General features: G+C 37.3%; 1 protein-coding gene across 5 annotated transcripts in view; it reads right to left on the reverse strand.

The window, feature by feature from the left end:
* The window catches only part of LOC105481722 (SLAIN motif family member 1), a 73,378-nt gene that overhangs the window by 18,184 nt on the left and 35,178 nt on the right, over positions 1–20,016 (reverse strand). For 2 of the 5 annotated variants that reach the window (XM_011741426.2, XM_071081175.1), the window contains exons 3-6: positions 10,851–11,000; positions 9,597–9,746; positions 7,157–7,498; positions 86–241 (exon numbers count right to left, since the gene is read on the reverse strand). In XM_011741426.2, the coding sequence (XP_011739728.2) occupies positions 86–241; positions 7,157–7,498; positions 9,597–9,746; positions 10,851–11,000 (798 nt within the window). Of the gene's footprint in view, positions 1–85; positions 242–7,156; positions 7,499–9,596; positions 9,747–10,850; positions 11,001–12,607; positions 12,870–20,016 lie in introns of those variants that run through there. The other 3 variants (XM_011741428.3, XM_011741430.3, XM_011741429.2) reach the window with 2 other exon arrangements.

Consider the following 20,016-nt stretch of genomic DNA (forward strand, 5'->3'; position numbering starts at 1 on the left):
TAAGTTATTTTCCTTACAATTAAAAATTATAAAAAATAATTATACAATTATACAACATATAATTATATCAAATAATTATACTCACTACAAGACTGTATTCTTGAAATTCCATTTCCAGCTCCATGCAAGCTTGAGTCAAAACTCTGACTATTTCGCACGGTGACTGGAGAACTAACATTGCTACTAATGGCAGTTGTACTTGGCATCCGGGCTAGGTTAGGCATACTTCTTCGGAGTTTATCTGGAAAAGAATTTACTAAGTTAAAAATGACAGATGTTATGCAGCCAAAATACTAGCTTTCAAAAGCAAATAACAAAAGTCATATTGTGGTCAACAATAAATAAAAAGTATTATATGCTGATGATCAAGCTTTCTAACCTATTGTACAGGAAAACACACTCCCCAACCAGAAGGGTTCCACCAAATAAACATGTGTGATGGTTAATATTGAGCGCCAACTTGATTGGATTGAAGGATGTAAAGCATTGTTCCTGGGTGTGTCTGTAAGGGGTGTTGCCAAAGCAGATTAACATTTGAGTCAATGGACTGGTTGGGGCAGACCCACCCTCCATCTGGGTAGGCACCATCTAATCAGCTGCTAGCACAGCTAGGATAAAAGCGCAGAAGAACGTGGAAGGAGCAGACATCACTTTTCTCCAGTGCTGGAGGCTTCCTGTCCTTGAGCATCACACTCCAAGTTCTTCAGCTTGTGGACTCTCAGGCTTACATCAGTGGTTGCCTGGGGCTCACAGGCCTTTGGCCACAGACTGAAAGCTGCACTGTCAGCTTCCCTACTTTTGAGGATTTGGGACTCCGACTGTCTTTCTTGCTCCTCAGATTGCAGACAGCCTATCATGGGACCTCACCTTGTGATTGTGTGAGTCAATGCTCCTTAATAAATGCCCCTTCATATATACATTTATTCTATTAGTTCTGTCCCTCTAGAGAACCCTGACTAATACAATGTGTTAAAGAAGAACAAGACTTCTATAAAAAGACACAGGGACTAGCTAAGCAGTTAGCTATCTGTTCCTATTCAATAAATGGCTAAAATTATATTTAAAAAGTTAGAAAATAATATTACAGTCATTTAATTTACCAAAACAACCCTAGAAATTGTTACATGCTTCTTAAAAAAAAAAAAGAAACCTAGAAGAATCAAAACCAACATTTACTGAATCTTTTGCTACCATATCAAAATGGAACAAATTAATAAAATTAAAACTTCAGATGTCTTGAAATATCCACTCATGACATTAATATGACCACATTAATCTCTGGAAAGTTTTAACTTTCATGAGTATGCCACCAAATGTTTGGAAAAGAAAAAGACCAAGAGAATAGCTTCAATTTTTTTTGCCTTGCTAAGTTCATCTTCTGCCACCAAGAGGCAGCAGAGAGTCACATACAGATCTCAACGTTGGGATGTGTGAAATTACACATGTGAAATAAGCCAGCCACAAGACCACAAGTCTATGAGACACTTTTTCCTTGATCAATACACATTCCCCAAAAAACTAAAGTACCTATGTCATGTCATTTAAGCTGGGGAAAAAAAAGCATATATACGAGTACTAAGCCATAACTAATTCAAGGACAAGTACTGAATTCATTTCTTTCTCCCCTTCACACTACTCCTTCTGCATTACTTAGATCCACAAACTGTAGCCCTGTCCAGCACATCACCTAATCCAAAAGTCTGGGAGTCTCTCAAGATTCACCTTCTCTTTGCACCATACTTTCCAAGTCCTGTTAATTCTGCCTCATAAACATTTAATGAATCTTCCACTACCACCTAGTTCTTACCTCACTATTTATCACCTACATTTTCACAAAATTCTCTTAATTGGTCTCCATGTACCCTTGTGTCTTGTTTCTCCCATCCATCTCCCATACAGCCGATTCCACTCTTACTAGAGCACAGCACACATCTAGTCACCCACTTGCTGAAATCCCTCCAATTCCAATTCCTCCCCTGCTCCTTCTACTGAAAGGTCAAGCTCCTGAGCACACCCTAGATGAGGCCTTCAAGGCACAGGCTCTTTATACTTCTCCGGCCTGACCTCTCAGCCTGCTCCCCAACCACAGGGGAGAACTCTCATACCTGTGAGCAGGCTGGTCCCTCCATGTGGACACCCATTCTCACTTTGGAGAAGGAACAAATGAACAAGGGAACAAACATTTACTGTGTTTACACTAAATACCAGGCACTCTGTGAGCTGTTGGGGATATCACAGTGTATTAGGCAGATACAGTCCCGAGTCTCATTGAGTTTATAGTCAAGACTGATGGTCTAGGTTTATAGTCTATACCAGTGCTTCTCAATCCTTCCCCACCCATTGTTGATCCTAAAGAGAAAATGTAAAACAAATTTAATTAAACTTAAAATTAAATTTTCTCCCAAAGTAAATAATAAAGATTAACATTTTGATAGGGGTAAACCATGGAAGATTATAAATCACTGTAATATCTAAAATTTTTTTCACCCCTCCAACTTATAAGATCTTTTTATCTTTATTGATATATACTCCCAAACACTAAAGTACACATATCAGAGCATTCAATCTTGTGGTCATTTTCTTTCAAGCAAAACCAGAAAATAATGATATACTTGAATACTAATCCAAAAGGCATTCAAGTCAAAATCAAACTCAGCTCTTCTCATTCCCCCTTCATACACTGCTCCTTTGACATTACTAACACCTATTAAATGTTGCCATGGCCAGCAATTTTTGCCCCCTTGGAGTGGAAAAGACAGAAGATTAAACAAGCACAATAAGTATACTTAGATAATATGTATAATAAGAAAGCATAAGAAATTGCAGAGAGTGCTACAGTAAAAAGCACAAAAGAATATTTTACTCATGTGGCTCTTACTAATACTTTAAGATTTGGCACAATTATCCCCAGCATAGAGAAGCTTTTCTATGGACTTCCCAGCTGAGCCATCTACCTCTTACACATTTCTTTACTTTCTGTGTGTAGTTCTAGAGTAAGGATGCTCAAATATTGCCACTGACTGTTAGATTCCTGGGTACTTTTCCTCATTATCTTCTTGAGGCCTATTTTTAACAATCGTATGTCTCATATTCCCAAATTCCTATTAAAGTTCCCAGCCTCAAACAGCAGGTACGTCATATATCAGCAAATATTATGTGTATGATTTGGCAGACAGTGTGTAGTAAGAAGAGAGGAATTAGAAGGATTCATCTCTACATACTCTTAGTGGCCACATCTAGATCTTTTGAATATCATAAAATCTAGTGTAAAAAAGTCAGCCTCTATCAGTACTAGACTATTTTCACTATATATATTTCCTATATATATATATATATATATTTTTAAGCAGCAGGGAGGCACAGGAACATAATTATATGCTATTGAGAAAATTAATTGAGCTTCTATATTTCTTTTTAAAATCTCTCTCCAACTATTTACTATAATAGTTTTCATATATATAGAAATGTTTAAAAATAGTATCATAAACACCTGTTTTTCCACCTGGCTATACTAGTTGTTTCCATTTTGCCATATTTAATTCATCTCCACATATACATTTGTTTGCTTTGCTAAATGAGATAAAACTTCAGACATCTTGACACTTTTAATGTACATTGTAATTCTATAGAATCACAATATTGTAAACACATGTCAACAATTTAACAATATCATATGATAATCGCATACAAAATTTTTCAGACATCCCAAGAATATCCTTCATAAGTTTTTCCTCTAAACCACGATCCAATCGAGGTCCATACGTTACACTTGGTTATGTCTCTAATCTGTGTTAGCCTTTAAAACCAATCTTTACTCATATTTAAGCAACAAGTCAGTTTTACAAAGCTTTAATCTTGAAATATGCTCTTAAAAATAAGGTCTTCCCAAATGTAAATATTTAGGACAGTATTCCCCTTGGAACAAAGCTGTGATCTCCAACTTGTGTCAGACCATCTGGAAATGAGGTACATTTTCTGTCAAACAATGTGAATTTTTTTTTTTTTTTTTGAGGTGGAGTCTGGCTCTGTCGCCCAGGCTGGAATGCAGTGGTGCGATCTTGGCTTACCGCAACCTCTACCTCCTGGGTTCACGCCATTCTCCTGCCTCAGCCTCCCGAGTAGCTGGGACCACAGGCGCCCACCACCACGCCCGGCTAATTTTTTGTATTTTTAGTAGAGACGGGGTTTCACTGTGTTAGCCAGGATGATCTCAATCGCCTGACCTCCTCATCCGCCCGCCTCGGCCTTCCAAAGTGCTGAGATTACAGGCGTGAGCCACCGTGCCCAGCCACAGTGTGGAATGTTTTAATAACCGCATATACTTTAAAGTTCAGGGAACCAAAAGTAATGTTCTATTTCTATCTTAACAAGAAATCAGCAGTTTAATCTTCAAGGACTGAGATGCTGCAGGAAACTGGAAGAACAGAACAAGTAAAGAATTGAAATGAGTTTGCTCACATTAAAGAGGCAGCAAGACTCATCACTCTATGAACAAAGACTCGGGAATCTTTATGGCTAAAGGAGACGCTCATTATCTACCAAACAGCTAGATCTAGGTATCAAGGCAACACAGGCTCCAGGGGAGGTCCTCATGATAATAAGGACTACATCATGCCACCAGTAACCCCTGCCATACCGTGGAAATTATAAGAAAGTTGGTAAAGATTCTACAAGTTTAGTCATTTTGAAATTTAGCAAGTTATTCCAGATACACTTCTTTTAATTCTATGAATCCCAGAAATATCCCAGGAAGTTTTATGAGCCATCTCTTTAAATCTAAGCAGTGTAGGAACTATGAAAGCAGTAAATATTAATATACATTTCTAGTTTATTCTCAATTATTTTAAAATGAATCAACAGTTTAACAATTATTTTCTCCTATCTATATTATTTTGATAATTTAGAAAAATATTTAATAGATTAGTTTCAAAGTTAGTTACTATTCTTATTTCACAGTTTTGCTCAATATTCTATAGTAACAAATGCAGGCTAGGACATCTGAATCATATGCTAATAAAAGTTTAAAAACAAAAGGGGAGAAGACAACCTTTATTTAGCACATCCACTCCAGGCTCCAGGCAATGTAACATTCATTATTTTCATTTACTCCTTATAATATATTTAGGTGGAGAAAATGTGTACCAGATGGTTTGGTGTGAAATTATATCTAAGTTTCCTAAGAGATAGATATTATCTTCTCCACATTTTAGTTAAGGAAACCAAACCTCAGAGAGTTGAGAAACTCAGGATCAGCTGGACTTCAGAGCCTCTGCTCTCAACCATTAAGCTAACTAGTCAGAAGTCATATCCAGAAAATTGCCTTTGTATTCCATTTTTCTTGTATTGTGAAAACTAGACATTTTAGGCAAAATAAAACTACCACGAAGGGACCTAAACTGTGGTATGTCTCCACTTTCCTGTGAAGAATATCCCAGCATAGGATTCACAGAAACCCAATGTTTTTCAAACGGTGTTTGATGGAAGTGAATACCACTTTTCTGAGGTACAACAAACAGCTAAGTGGAGGAGAATGATCTTATTGACAATATCAATCAAGACGCACGGCTAGCATCTGCTTGGCAACTTGACTATGATGTTCTAAAACACTTAAGGAAAAAAAAAAGCTTTAGAGAAATAACTCTAGGTGCCCTCTCAATTTTAATAAGATGCTATGACTTCCACTAAGCACATAGAATACATTGTCTTTCTGATGCTATGAGCTTTAATGTTAGTCACGATGACATTTTTTTAGCCACCACTCCTCTAAACTTGAAATCTCAAGGTAGTAAGAAAAATTATGAACATAAAATTTTAAATATTTTCAAATGATCTCTTAATTAGCATCAGCATGAATGATACAGGTACAAAGGAAAGGGTAAAAACTAAATACAGGGTAATGGCTGATCGCTAATACAAAATTTATATTTGGCCTATAAATATTTTTAAAGACCATTTGATCACTTCTGGGCCCAGTTTTCAGTAATAGTGCTATATAATTAAGAATTGTAATTGTATAATTATAAATTATTTTTAATTGGTTGGTTTCTCCATAATATATAGAATTTGTGTGTGAGGGTCCAGGTGATCATCAGTACGAAAACACACCAGGCTCAGAATATTACATGATTGCTTCCCCCATAGTTCTTAGAAGTCAGAGTCTAACTCCTGGGAGTGTGCAAGAAAGATAAATGAAGAGATGGAAAAAGTATGAAAGAATGACACATACAGCAACCCACCACGTTGACAAGACACATCAATTTCCCATTACCATGCCACGTGCTAATGGACAGCAGCCTCCATGTTCCTGCTGCTACACAGATCTTAATTCTAGATGTCAGGAGATCAGGGGAAAGACACATCCCAAACTTCCCTAGATCCGGCTGTGGAAGAGCAGCATCCTCTGCAAGCATCCTCATTCATGCTTACAACCTCACTCTGTGCTAGGAACAGACAGTAACAGACTGAAGGTTGTGCACAAGGTAAGGAATGACAACTCACAGCCTTTGCCTCCATGGGCTTGACCACAAACTTCTCAGCTTGTACCACGCTGCCTGTGCCACAGGCACCAGCAACAATGCAGAGATACTGCACATTTATAACTCATTCTGAGCCAGCTATGTCATGGAGGTTTTCTTGAAGCTGTGAGTTTATAAATCTGGGATACATAATCAGAAGCCAGTCAACTAGAGATGCAAATTTAGACCAAACTGAGAAGGTCTGGAGGATGATTTTAAATCTGAGAAACATTGACCAATTATCTATATTTCTCTTAAAACTGTTTTTTGGCTGGGCATGGTGGCTGTCATCCCAGCACTTTGGGAGACCAAGGCGGGCAGATTACCAGAGGTTAGCGGTTCAAGACCAGCCTGGTCAACATGGTGAAACCCTGTGTCTACTAAAAATAAAAATTAAAAAAAAATTAGCCAGGCATAATGGCATGTGCCTGTACCCCGGCTATTTGGGAGGCTGAGGTAGGAGAATTGCTTGAACCTGGGAGGTGGAGGTTGCAGTGAGCTGAGATCGTGTCACTGCACTCCCACCTAGGGGACAGAGCCAGACTCTGTCTCAAAAACAAAAACAAAAACACAAAAACCATTTCTTGACCATATATAAAAAAATCAAAGCATATCAAATACCAAAAAAGCATACAACCTACCTCCATTGGTCCTATTTGGTTGCTGATCTGGAGTTTGGGCTTGAGGTGAATAATACTGTTGCTGCTGGTAATTATTTGAAGGAAAATACTGGGAACTGGGACTCCTCCTACAATCCCGAATGCTGGAGAAAGTCTGTGAATGGGGAATTCCTCTTTGGAAAGGGGAACATCTTGGAAGACGAGGCTGAGGTGGTGGCAAATGATCAAATTCCTCTTCATCCTCCAGACTGTATCGGTCATATTCTTGATCACTACATGTCCCTTTTTTTCCTGAACTCAGTGACACACTGGAACTATGTCTTGATACAGATGCTGAAGTAGAAGCATAATCTTGCCTGAGACCTATAAAATAACAAATAGTACTCTAATGTCTTTTGACCTAGCTAACATTTAGTTATAATTAACCAAGTATTAGATGAAAAATTGTGCCAAACAAATTACTCACAGAGACTTATTATCTTGTTCTCAAGTTTACTAAATTGACAAGTTAGGTTTACCAAGATGATAATCACATTTACCTATGAAACAGATATCTAATATTGGACAATTCTGTTTTGCAAAAAGATTGCCCCAATTCCAGTGAAGATTATATATACCTGCCACAGCTCATTCATTAATATCTATCAATTTCCCCAAATGATCCCTTTTCAAATCAAGAGATATTTTAGAAGGGGAACTTAGGAAGAAGTATTCATCTCATTATGAATAGTTTGCTATGAGTTAAAACAATTAAAATCTTCAAATCTCTGCCCAAGTAGGAAGTCATTCTGCTCCCCACCCCCGACTTTTAAAGTCAAAGGGAAAGTTTAAAAGCCGAGGGACAAATATTTTCCCACAAGGTCATCTCTCTATTGTTCTTTTATGTTACTAATGTTACCTCTTTCAAAGCACACTGACACCTCAAATAGTTTTAGGTCATCCTATATGGTAATCATCTAAAAATAGTCAAACTACAAGGTTCTCATTATTTAACCCATTGCCAGTACTACAATTTTTTTTTAAAGTGGTCTAACCCTGACTACTTAACTTCTGAAACTGACATACAATATTTTAGCCATATATATTTTTAGAAAGAGTATTTAAATTTGCTTTTACTAAATAATGATATAAAATAACCACTTTTCCCCTTAAAAATGTATCTTATTAAATCCTGCATAAGCATTACCATGTTTCTCATAGAAGCCTTGACTAATTCTGAAAGCAGGAAATTATTATGCTTAAATACTTGATTATTTCTACTTATGTTGGCTGAAAAGATAACTCCAAAACAAACACTCCAGTTCTGTGCCTTTTGATACCATTAATGCCCTTCAACTAGTTCACTCTCAGATTTTTTGTAACTTTATCGCAGAACCAGTGACAAACTGTCCTATTTCTACTTATCTACTCTTTCACAATTATTTACCCTGAGAAGTATGTCAATGCATTTTAACTGAAATTTTAAGATAACTGTAGACTCACATGAAGTGCTTAAAAAAAAACAAAACTGTGCCCTTTGCCCAGTTTCTCCCAGTGGTAACATTTTGCAAAATTTTAGAATAATATGACAGCCAGGGTATTGGCAGTGATATAATCCACTCATTTTATTCAGATTTTTGCAGAGGTAGGGGTGTGTGTGTGTGTGTGCGCGCGCGCGTGTGTGTGTCAGAGAGAGAGTATTAAGCTGTATGCAATTTTATTACCTAGAGGTTCAAAGATCCACCAATAAATAGTACCAACACTGTAAAAATCCTGTGTTGCCCTTTTATAACTACATCCAGCTTCGAGACCCTCTTGAGACCCTAAGCCCTATCCCTAAAACTCCACCAACCACTAGTCTGTCCTCCGTTCCTAACATTTTTGTCATCTCGAAATGTTGTATGAGTGGAATTATACAGTATGCACTCTCTTATGATCAATTTTTTTTATTCACCATGATTCCCCGGAGCTTCAAGCAAGATGTTGTGCATATCAGTAGTTTGTTCCTCTTTATTGCTGAGTTGTACTCCATGGTATAGATGTAGCATGACTGGTTTAATCATTTACGGACTGAAGGTCATCTAAGCTAATTCTAGTTTTGGGCTATAAAGGTGCTCAGAACATTCACGTACAAGTTTTTGTGTGAACCCAAATTTCCACTATTCTGGGATAAATATCCAAGAGTGCAGTTTGCTGGGCCACTTGTAAGTTGCACCTTTAGTTTTTTAGGAAACTGTCCATCTGTTTCCACAGTGGCAATACCAGCAATGTCTATGTATCAATGTGTTTTGATCAGACTAAGTTCCTACCACCTCATGATAGTGTGAGAAGCATATAACTGGCTCCACCTAAAAAGCAGGACAGTATGAGAGAAAGAATCTAATTGTTTGCCCATTACCTAGAGAGAAATGCCTGAACCTGCCCCTTTGCCTGTATATTCCAAGTGGAAGCCTCACTTTTCTAGTTTAGAAAGAACACATACTTTCTTCTTGCAGACGAGCCATGATCTGAACATCAGTGAGGTCCTGTAATTTATATCCCATGGAGATAGAATCATCCTCCAATTCTGAAGTACTCAGCTCACTGTCGATAGATGACTGGGGACTGAGCGGGGAGCCCCTGGAAGTGTAACCTGAAACACAAAGGAAATGTGTGTTCTTTCATCTGCAGGATTGGTATCCATATATGCCTTACAATTCATATACAAACAGTCAGCAATTTGTCTCATGTTTTCATGCTACAAAAATCACCAACATGTCACCATTTAATGGTCAATGTGCACATGATGTGTATACAATTCGTATATACAAAACCACTTGTTCATTGTTTTCAAATTCAATTTTCACAATTTAAAAAGTCACTATGTACTATATACTTAAATTGTTAAGAGGGTAGATTTCACATTACATTTTTTATCACAATGCAAAATTCACTACTGCTAAAATCTACATCCTATTAGATATGTCCATATCTAAAGGCATGGTATAAGAATATATATTCATGTGTACTTTAGTAATAAGACATTGACAGTAACTGATTATATAATTTTAAATTAAATTTTAATCTGGTCCATTTGTTAATGAGTACAAACAGCAGTGCTACAAATGGGTAAGAATATCACTCCTAAAAGGCACACGTACGTATGCAGAAACATATACAACACTCACATAATATAGACCAGAGAGTAGTCACAGGAGACTTATAGCCACCCATGAGAGTAAAAAACTCGATGGTTTCAGATAAAAGAACCAAAGAACAAATAGAAGAAGGCTACAGGAATGGAATCACACAAATGCTGAGAAAAATAAGAAAATGGTGAGATCCTCATTCATAAAAAGCCACTATGACTATTTTCTTCTATATAGCCTTAGCTAAATTTAAAAGCTACCAGAAAAAAATTTTAAAAAATAAAGACTTACAATCTTGAATAATAAAAACTACCTAAATTGTGTTTGACATTTAATTTTAAAAACACATAAGCATTTGGAAATACAGAACTGCAGGCATATACTTTTGCTAAAAAGGTAAGACTGTCTGCTACATACAACTGAGAGCAGTAGATCAATGGTGTTAGAGTACAAATTAGTGCTAGGCCTTTTGTACCCAAAGTAAATGTGCAGCACAAACTCTCCATTCTAAGGTTATTCTGAAGCTTTCCAATGAAAGATGAATATTTAAGCTGTGTTTAGTAACTGAATTACAAAGCAAGCAGCTAGTCAAGAAGTTAAAATATTACCTGTTTTTTCAGGTGTTAGTATTGCTTTATTTGAGGTTTTAGAGAAGCTGGGAGTATTAATGCCATTGCTATAAGGGCTGAGTCTTGCAACAGGACTATAAGGAAAAGCCAGTGAGGCAGCTGAAGAGAAGAGACTCCGCCATCGGCTAGCTGTCATAGAAGCAGAAAATAGCAGCAGTTAGCTATATGCAAGCAGATGTTGACTTGTCAGAAGGAGAAAGGGAAGAGATTTTAAAAACAAAGAGAGACAAAGCAACTTTTCATAAGACTATTTTAACTGACCTCCACTTGTCTAAATACAAAATATATACAAAATAAACAATTTGTGAATTAGGGTCCTATTTATACAACCATTTTAAAAAAGTAAATCAATCTTACTTTGATTAAAGCCAACATGCCCATATAATAATGAAAATTTATTTTGAGTTTCTACGTTAGAAATGTTTTCAATTTTCTATTTCCATATAAGGATTTAGTGTTTTGCAATATAAAAAAGGATTAGTGTCAAAAGAAAAGCTCAAATGTATAATCTTCCTAATCTTTAGGAATTAAGGGAAATGTTAATATTAACTATATGTAATTCTATATTTTTCTACTCAGTATCAGAATACGTTGATAAAAAATATTTTATGTAAATTCATTATCAGATTATGGGAGGACTCAGAATGACTATTGTGTTTCCGAATGGCCTTGAGACCAAAACAATGTTTAAAGGAAAAACGGTGTACAGAGTAACAGAGGGGTATCTATACCAGAACTTAACAATGACTATCTTAGGTGGCCGGTACAGAGACTATTGGCGATCGCTTGGATTTTTTCTTTTAAAAAATCTTGCAAATTATCTGCATTAAACATACATATTATTTATATAACTAGCTTTTCAAGGTAGGAATATACATGATATTACTTTAATACTATGTTTTAAATTAAAATAATGAACAAAAAGGAATCACACCAGCCATGGGCAGATGATCTCATTCTTACATTACCTCACTTGTCTAATTAATGTACTTCTCCCCTCCAAAATTACCACCCCTTGTATCTCCATGTTCTTGGGGTCACACACACACTCACACAAATCCCAAATCATAAAAGCTTAAGTCACACCAAACATGGTTTACTCTCCTGTCAGGAGATACAAATCAATGTGCTAGGCAAAATTCACTTTTCTGAAAAGTAATCATTTAGACATGTACTAAGCAGAAGGAATGATATAAAAAATATAAACAAGGCTAAACGTCAAGAAATAACTTGGTTTGTATTCACTGGAAATTTAACAAAACTTGAAAAACCAAGTCTTAAAAGGACTGCTTTGAAATGTATGCCCCCAGACCACTTTTAATGAGCAATGCTAATGAGCAATCAGACAGCTGAAAAGTGCTTTAAAATGGGCAGTGGGATGGAGAGGGGAAAAAAAAAAAACTGTGGGATGTGGACAGTCAAGAAAATAATCAGCTCAGCTCCATACTGGGACTCTTCAGATCCTTGCAAAACACCATCAAGTTTACTTAAATATATATATAAATATATATATAGATAGATAGATAGATATATTTTCCTTTTACTTCAGAATCAGTATGTACCAACATATTCTAACAATTACATTAAAAATATCTTTTCCTTAAGTATATGGAAGAACTAGGCAAGGAAACTACATTCGCAATGACAACACTTTCAGAATCCACACATTTTGTGAAACTGTGAAGCCTGGTTCCCAATTGACACCATATATGTCACTTATCCAACCTGTAACTTACAGTGGTTAAGCAGCTCTTCCCAATCGGAGCCAGAACACAGACATGCACTCCCAGTTCCTTCTCTTCTATGTAGGTCAACTTGACTCCGGAATACACTACAAACTAGGGGTTAATAACGCAACACACACTAGGTAGCTGTTCTCACATGTTCAATCTCTATTATTCAAAGTTTCTCATTAAAAATTCTATATTTCAAAAGGTCAATAGTTCTTTGTGACTGCTATCTTGCTTAACAGATGATGTTATTTTATACCAGTTTGATCACTTGCCCGGCAAATTACAGTAACTTCGTGTTCTCACCCACAGATGCGGGCGGCAGCACATCACAAGCAAGCAGCATTCATCACTCTGCACAATAACCACTGTGACCCAGCCTCCCCACACAATTGACACAGTTATTGTGGCTATGACAGCAAGATCCCAACTAAGAACACAATTAGCGTCTATTGCAAGAAAGAATGCTCTACATTGTTGTTTAGCATTGAAGCTTTTCAGAAAGCTTAGGAAAATTATTGTAGAGGCAAGCTAACAAAACAATAATGCTCCACTAAGGCCCAAGGTTACAGTGGAGGAGGAGGAGGACAGGAGTGGAAGCTATCACATCCTACTTGTTCTTCAGTACATAGCTAAATAATTGTAACAGGAAGCATTTTTATAAAGAATAAAACAAACAAAAAGAGCTTGTAAAAAAGAGCAATTTTATCTTTTTCAATCAATTATCTCAATGGATTTTTGGTTTATAAAATGATGTTAAATGATTTGAGAGGCTCAGTGATGAGCAAAATAGCTCTAAAGAAAGGAGTGAGGCAATTTTGCCAAAAGAGAAAAAATGGGTGATACATTTTTGAACAACAGTTAAATTTCCCTATACTCCTACTCCAAAGTTCTATTTATTAAAAAAAAAAAAAAAAAAAAAAGGGAGGGTCATAAACTTGGAGGTGGCATGGACTATGCATGTTTTCATTTAATTCCAGTCCCTAGAATAGCATCGAATTGGCCCCAAACAGGACTACACATTGAATCAATGTACGATACTTGGCACAGTTTTCTTTCCCAAATGCCTTAAGCTAAACTGCCTCCCAGGACACTTCTTTCTGTATGCTCTCTGTAGTTCTACTGCCACTTCCTTAACCACTCACCACCTCTCATCAGATTACTGCAACCCGCTCTTCAACAACCTTCCAGCCACCAACACTGCCCTGAGTAAACCTGTTCTGAACGTCTTGTACTTTAACTGTATTACTTTCATCAATTAAAGTACTGCAGTGGCTTTCCATCAAATGCAAGACTTTAAAGGTACTTCAGCTCATTTCACTACCACCCTTACAGACTGCCATTTATCTCATGCCCATCTCTACAGTGTCTCTGAAGCTGCCTAAAGGATGCACCCTTATTGGTTAAACTTTCTACTTCACCTCCCTTGTCTGATAATCATCTTCTACTGAATGAATGTGAAAAAGTACTACATTGTAGACTGATACCTCATTTTTTTGCAAAACAGTAAGTTGAGTGTGACTAATGGTCTATTATGTTTTGTACATTTTCAAAGTTGCCTGACTGAAAAGATAAATTATAACACATCTGTGTAGTTATTTTTGTATACCATTAAGCAAAGTATGACCAAAAAAACTAGATTTGATAAAAACTAGATTTGATAAAATCAAGAAAATCATAAAAAGGCAGATGACAAAACGGGTTTAAGAAACAACCTAAGTTTCTTCAGTTTTTCACACTGAAAATTATTCTGTGACCAACAAAATGTTCCCAGAAACAATGACATTCCTACCATTGCTTGATCATATTTAAGTTGTTGTTAAATAGATATGTCTCTACACATAATCAAAATCAAATTTAAGAAAGCAATTACTTAATTCACATATAATAAAAAACTGATTTAATATCTTAGAAGACTCAAAAGGTCAGTGCTGCATTAAACTAAAGAGTTCAAAAATAAAGCAACACCATAATATATTCTGGCAACAATCCTTTTCACTCTTCTCACTAGTCATTTCAGTACCTAATACAAGACTTGGAACACAGTATGCACTCAATAAATGCTAAATGTGGTCAAAATTTTGGCAAGTTGGCTAATATTTCTTTATCTCAAACCATTCTACCACTCCTATCCTGACATATAAATTACTTTGCCCAATTTTTTAAACTTCATTATAATTGTTAACTCTGAAGACAAATAATAGTCTAATTAGAGGTTTCAAATCAGCTAAAATCTCAGTGAAAAATAAACCTGGAGGAGCACTTCATTAATACTTCCTAGTAACTACTAAGTTGCTGAATTTTATATCAATCTTCTGATTTCCAACTAAAGGATGTCATATTACTAAGGCCTAGGATCTGTGACTGGGGTGACAAACACTGAAAAGCGGTTAAACAGGTGACACTAAGATGAGTTAGTTCCTATAGCACTGCATCACACAGTTAAAAGGAAGGATTATGCCAAGCACGCTAACTGGTGGAAAACCATGTAAGAAGGCAACAAAGCTGCCTTTGAAATCTGGAAATGCTACCACTTCTTGCAATCAAAGAAAGAGTTACAAAATGGCTGCAATTCTATTTGGGCTGTTTGGTAGAATTTCAATACATTCTACTGCCAATAGCTCGGCATCTGGGTTGGTTTCAGTTAGGTGAGGAAGCCCTGGAGGTCAGGACCCTCACTCTTTCTAGTGAGTTCTAACAGGAGGGTCACATTTCTCATTGGGCAGAAGTTATTCTAGAAAACAAGCCCTCCCCTGTGTCCATGTCTTCTCACTGTTCAGCTCCCACTTGTAAGTGAGGACATGCAGTGTCCGGTGTTCTGTTCTGTGTTAGTTTGCTGAGGATAATGGCTTCCAGCTCCATCCATGGTAGGGGGAGGGACAGCATTAGGAAAAATAGTTAATGCATGCTGGGCTTAATACCTAGGCCTAATACCTAGCAAACCTAATAAAAACTCATTAGCAGCAAACTTCAGGTCTGTTTTACTAAAATTCACAGCCTATTTTCTAAATAAGTCATGGTTTTATATCCATGCTCATGGCTCTCTTCCCAGCTAGCCAAATTTATATTCTCCCTCATTCCCTAATCCAGGTTCTGCCTTGTGTAACTGGCCAACTTTTCATTTAAATCTTCAGAAGTAACGCCGTGTACCTGAGAAAAAAATATGTATATGTATATGTATATATGTGTGTGTGTGTGTGTGCATGTGTGGGTGTGTGTGTGTAGTGCTCCAGAATGATTCAGATGCCCAACGTTTACAACATCTAGAGTCATTCCTTTATTCAACATTTGGCAACAGATACTAAAAAACTTTAAAGGTCAGTCTCCAGTTACCTAAATATCTTCCACAGATACATACAGTATGTGGCATTTCCCTGCTCCACAGTCATTTCGAGAAGTCTGCCTGGCCCCTAGACTCCCACCCGCTTTTTTAAATTCATTTCTCTATTCATTTGAGTAGGCACTAACTATTGTGGCTATAGCATACCAGATGCCCCAGGTGCTGACATGAATAAGACATGGTGACTGTTCTCCTCTCCTTCCCACTCCAATTTCTAAAGACCGGCTACTACAGATGACAGGCAAGTAAGGTGGAATATGATGCCATATCGTAAGTGCAGTAAAAGCACCATGAGGAGTACACTCAGAGCAAAGTAAAGGCAATGATTAACTTTCTGGAGGAATCCAAATACTTCAGGAGTCATTATGTTTAATGTGGCCCTTGAAGGTTGCGGAGCTTATCTCACAGGATATGATACCATTCTAAATAGAAGTAATGCATATGAAACCCTGAACACATGAAACAGCACTGTACATTCAGGGGATGGCAAACTTTTGGAATAAGCATAGGGTATAAGAGAAGAGTTAGGGCTGGAGAGGTTGGCATGTTTGGGTTTTGCACTGTCTTATATCTATATACTTTAATGAACAGTTTACACTTTAATGAACAGTTAGTGTTTTGACTGTGAGAAGGTAAAAGACATAATCAGATTATGTTTTATGATGATGACCTAAGTAGCCATAGAAATGATGAACTCAATGGGCATGGAGACTGACGTCTGGGAGACCAGTTAAGAGGCTCGTAAAATAGACCTGGTGAGACATGACAAGGTCCTGAACAAAAGCACAAGCAGAACATTTGGTGAGAACAGGTTCGATGAGCCACATCTGAGCTAAAGTGCAGCTGTCTGGTGACCCAATGAATATAGGGAGTGGGAAAAAAGGAGACCGAAGCTAATGCTATAGTTCTTGAGACACTGATGCCATCACTAAGATGGAGAGCATGAGATAATCATGCTTAGATTGAAAAAAAAAAAGTGAGTTGAACCCAAGATGGTTATTGGAAATGCTTATGTGCTTGTGTCCAGTGTGGAGTTGGAGTTCAGGGAAGAGGGCTGGAGAGAAAAAGAGATTCAGGGTACATCAACAAATAGGTGTTAGATGAAGCATGAATGAAATCACCTAAGGAGAACATACAGAAGGGACTGGAAGAAACAATTTAGAGTAGAGAGATGGAGAATGAGTAAAGGAAACTGAAAAAGGTCATTTGGGGAGAAGAATTCAGGAGGCTCAAAGATGCATCGAGTTCCAACCTAAAAAAAAAAAAAAAAAAAAGACTAATGCAGAAGAGTTTCAACATGGGAGCTAATAGTTAATAGTGGCAACTACTCAGGGAAGGCCTGTAGGATGAGGACTAAAAAGAGGCTACTGGCTAGAACAACCAGACCACTGATGAGAGTAGATTCAGCAGAAGACATAAGGAAAAATCAGTGTTAGCATGTCAGGCAGATATAAAGTGAGGAAGAAGTCTTTGAAGAGAGATTTGGCTATAAATGTTTTGTTTTGTTTTGTTTTGTTTAAGAGGGGGGTTGTGGCTTGAAGAGTATAAGGTTCAAGGGAGGATGGCTTTTAGGATCAAGGAAACCTGGAGAATAGAAACAATAGAGAAGAGTCTAAGGAAAAAGAAAAACACCGAAAAAAGTTCCTAGAGATCAGAGGAATGGGACAGAGATTAGCTAGGGGAACAGCTTTGGAAAGGGAGGGTTCTCACTTCCTCTGAAACAGGGAGGTAAAGCCAGAACACACAGAACGAGGGAGAGGAAGGTGAGTTTAAGGCTTTTTAATCTGTAAGTTACAGGCAATAAATATGCTGAGAAAATTTATTCCAGAGGCTAGAATAAAGAATCTCATGTAGTAAAATGCTGGGATGGCCACCACTGGAAACAAGGAAAATGGTTAACCATGAAAGTGACTGCCTGAGTGAGTCTGAAAAGCATATCTCTGGAACAATTCTAATCTCAACACAAGAGCTGAGATTGAAAACATTAGCATATGTCTGCTCTATCATTCTGTAAACGGTATTTATGTCTTACAGGTTCAGGTTTAGAGTGGCTGTGTGAGAGCCATATTGTTCACGGTGATGTCAAAATAAATGAATTTACCATAATTAAGAGGAAAAAAACCACCCCAGTGACTGAAGATCATCTTCCACTGGGAATTTTAGAAACCACTGGGAAGGTCCTGAGAAGAAGAGTTAGATGGGGTCTGGAAGGCTGTATCCAAAATCAGAGCACGGCCACAGACTAACAGTGGTCAAACATTTTCTGTAAAGGGATGGCTAATAGTGTTATTAGATTTTGCTGGCCATAGGGTTTCTGTCACACCAGCTCAATGCTGACATTATGGTATGAAAGCAGCCACTGAAAATAATGAAAAGGTTTTATAGCAGCATAGCTACACTTAATTTATATACACTGAGAGTTGAATTTAATATTCATGGGTTATGAAATATTCTTGATTTCTTTTCAACCATTAAAAAGCACAAAAGGCATTTAACATTTTATATTTTAGCTCATAGGCCACATAGGAACAGGCAGAAAACCAGATATGGCCATAGTGTGCCAACCCCTGGGCTACGTACATTACCAGTTTTATAATGGTCACTCAGAAAAATGTGCAGGGCTGTAACCATAGCTTCCGGTGCTGAGACACAGCAGGGATGGCTGACAGGATACCTCTTCACTACAGTTTTCCATAACATACTGTAATAAAGACCAAGAAAAGACTGAAAGGACACTTGAGGAAGAATCCAAATGCCTGAGTTCCAGTCTTTATCCTGCCACATGCTAGTTTTGAAATTTGGAGCAAATCATAACATCTTAAATGTTGCAGTGTTCTCATTTGAAAACAAGTTATGTTTGTAGGAAGAAATAAACAGGCTTTTCATGGGTACAGGATGAAAGCCTGCAGCAAGCATTCACAAACGATAACACCTTTTTTAATGAAAAGTTATAGCAAGTTGTAGCAAAAGCATTCTACATTCTTACTTATTTAGTTAGTTAGTTATTTTTATTTTATTTTGAGATGGAGTCTCATTCTGTTACCCAGGCTGGAGTGCAATGGCATGATCTCAGCTCACTGAAACCTCCGCCTCCCAGGTTCAAGCAATTCTCCTGTCTCAGCCTCCTAAGTAGCTGGGACTAAAGACAAGTGCCACCACACCTGGCTATTTTATGTATTTTTAGCAGAGAGGGGGTTTCACCCTATTGGTCAGGTTGGTGTCAAACTTCTGACCTCAGGGGATCCATCTGCCTCAGCCTCCAGAAGTGCTGGGATTACAAGTGTGAGCCACCGCCCGGCCAACATTCTACATTCTGAAAGAAAATGTTCTAGAAGCTAGGTAGGAGAAAAGAGTCTGTAGGAATTTTCTACTTTTCACTTTTCCTAATTCTAAAGAAGTTTAACCTAGTCCTCTCAAAACAATGCACCGGCTTCTTACGCTGTATCTACCTAGATAACTATGGAGACTTAGTCTTTCCTCAGTTGTTACCACCTCAGAAGCAAAACTGAACTGTCTGACCTTCAAGAGCTTGGTCAGGATAGGTCAACAGTTCTTACTTATTTATCTTGACGCTTAAATAATGATGTTCATTACCAGAGTTCTGGAAAATAAGGAAAAAGTAAGTGAGGCAAGGTTAACAGACTTTCAAGCCTTTTGCTTTTTTCTTTCTTTATATAATAGGCATGCAAGCCTCAGTTCCAAGCCAAACAGAGGAATTTAACTTCTAGTCCTTTATAAATACCAGTTACTGAATGGCCTAAGATCAGTGAAGGTACAGGAAACATCAGCTCCTCTAAGTATTTTTTATTCTCCCTTAAGTTGGCAGGAAGTTGTGCCCAGAACACAGCATCTGACCCAAACCCATAAACCACCAGGGCAGGAAAATCTCCATTTCCATAAACCATCCTCCCAGGTATAAACTTCTTAGGTGATATTATATCTTTACATACCTTGAGCCTATAGAAATTCTTGGCACACTCAAATGTTTGCACTAAACTTTAACAAAAGAATTCAAAATCCAAGGTGAAGACAGCAATTTACTGGTTCACTCTTATAAACTCTGTCTGCACAGACT

Source organism: Macaca nemestrina, chromosome 16, assembly GCF_043159975.1.
Source record: "Macaca nemestrina isolate mMacNem1 chromosome 16, mMacNem.hap1, whole genome shotgun sequence".
Classification (NCBI taxonomy): domain Eukaryota; kingdom Metazoa; phylum Chordata; class Mammalia; order Primates; family Cercopithecidae; genus Macaca; species Macaca nemestrina.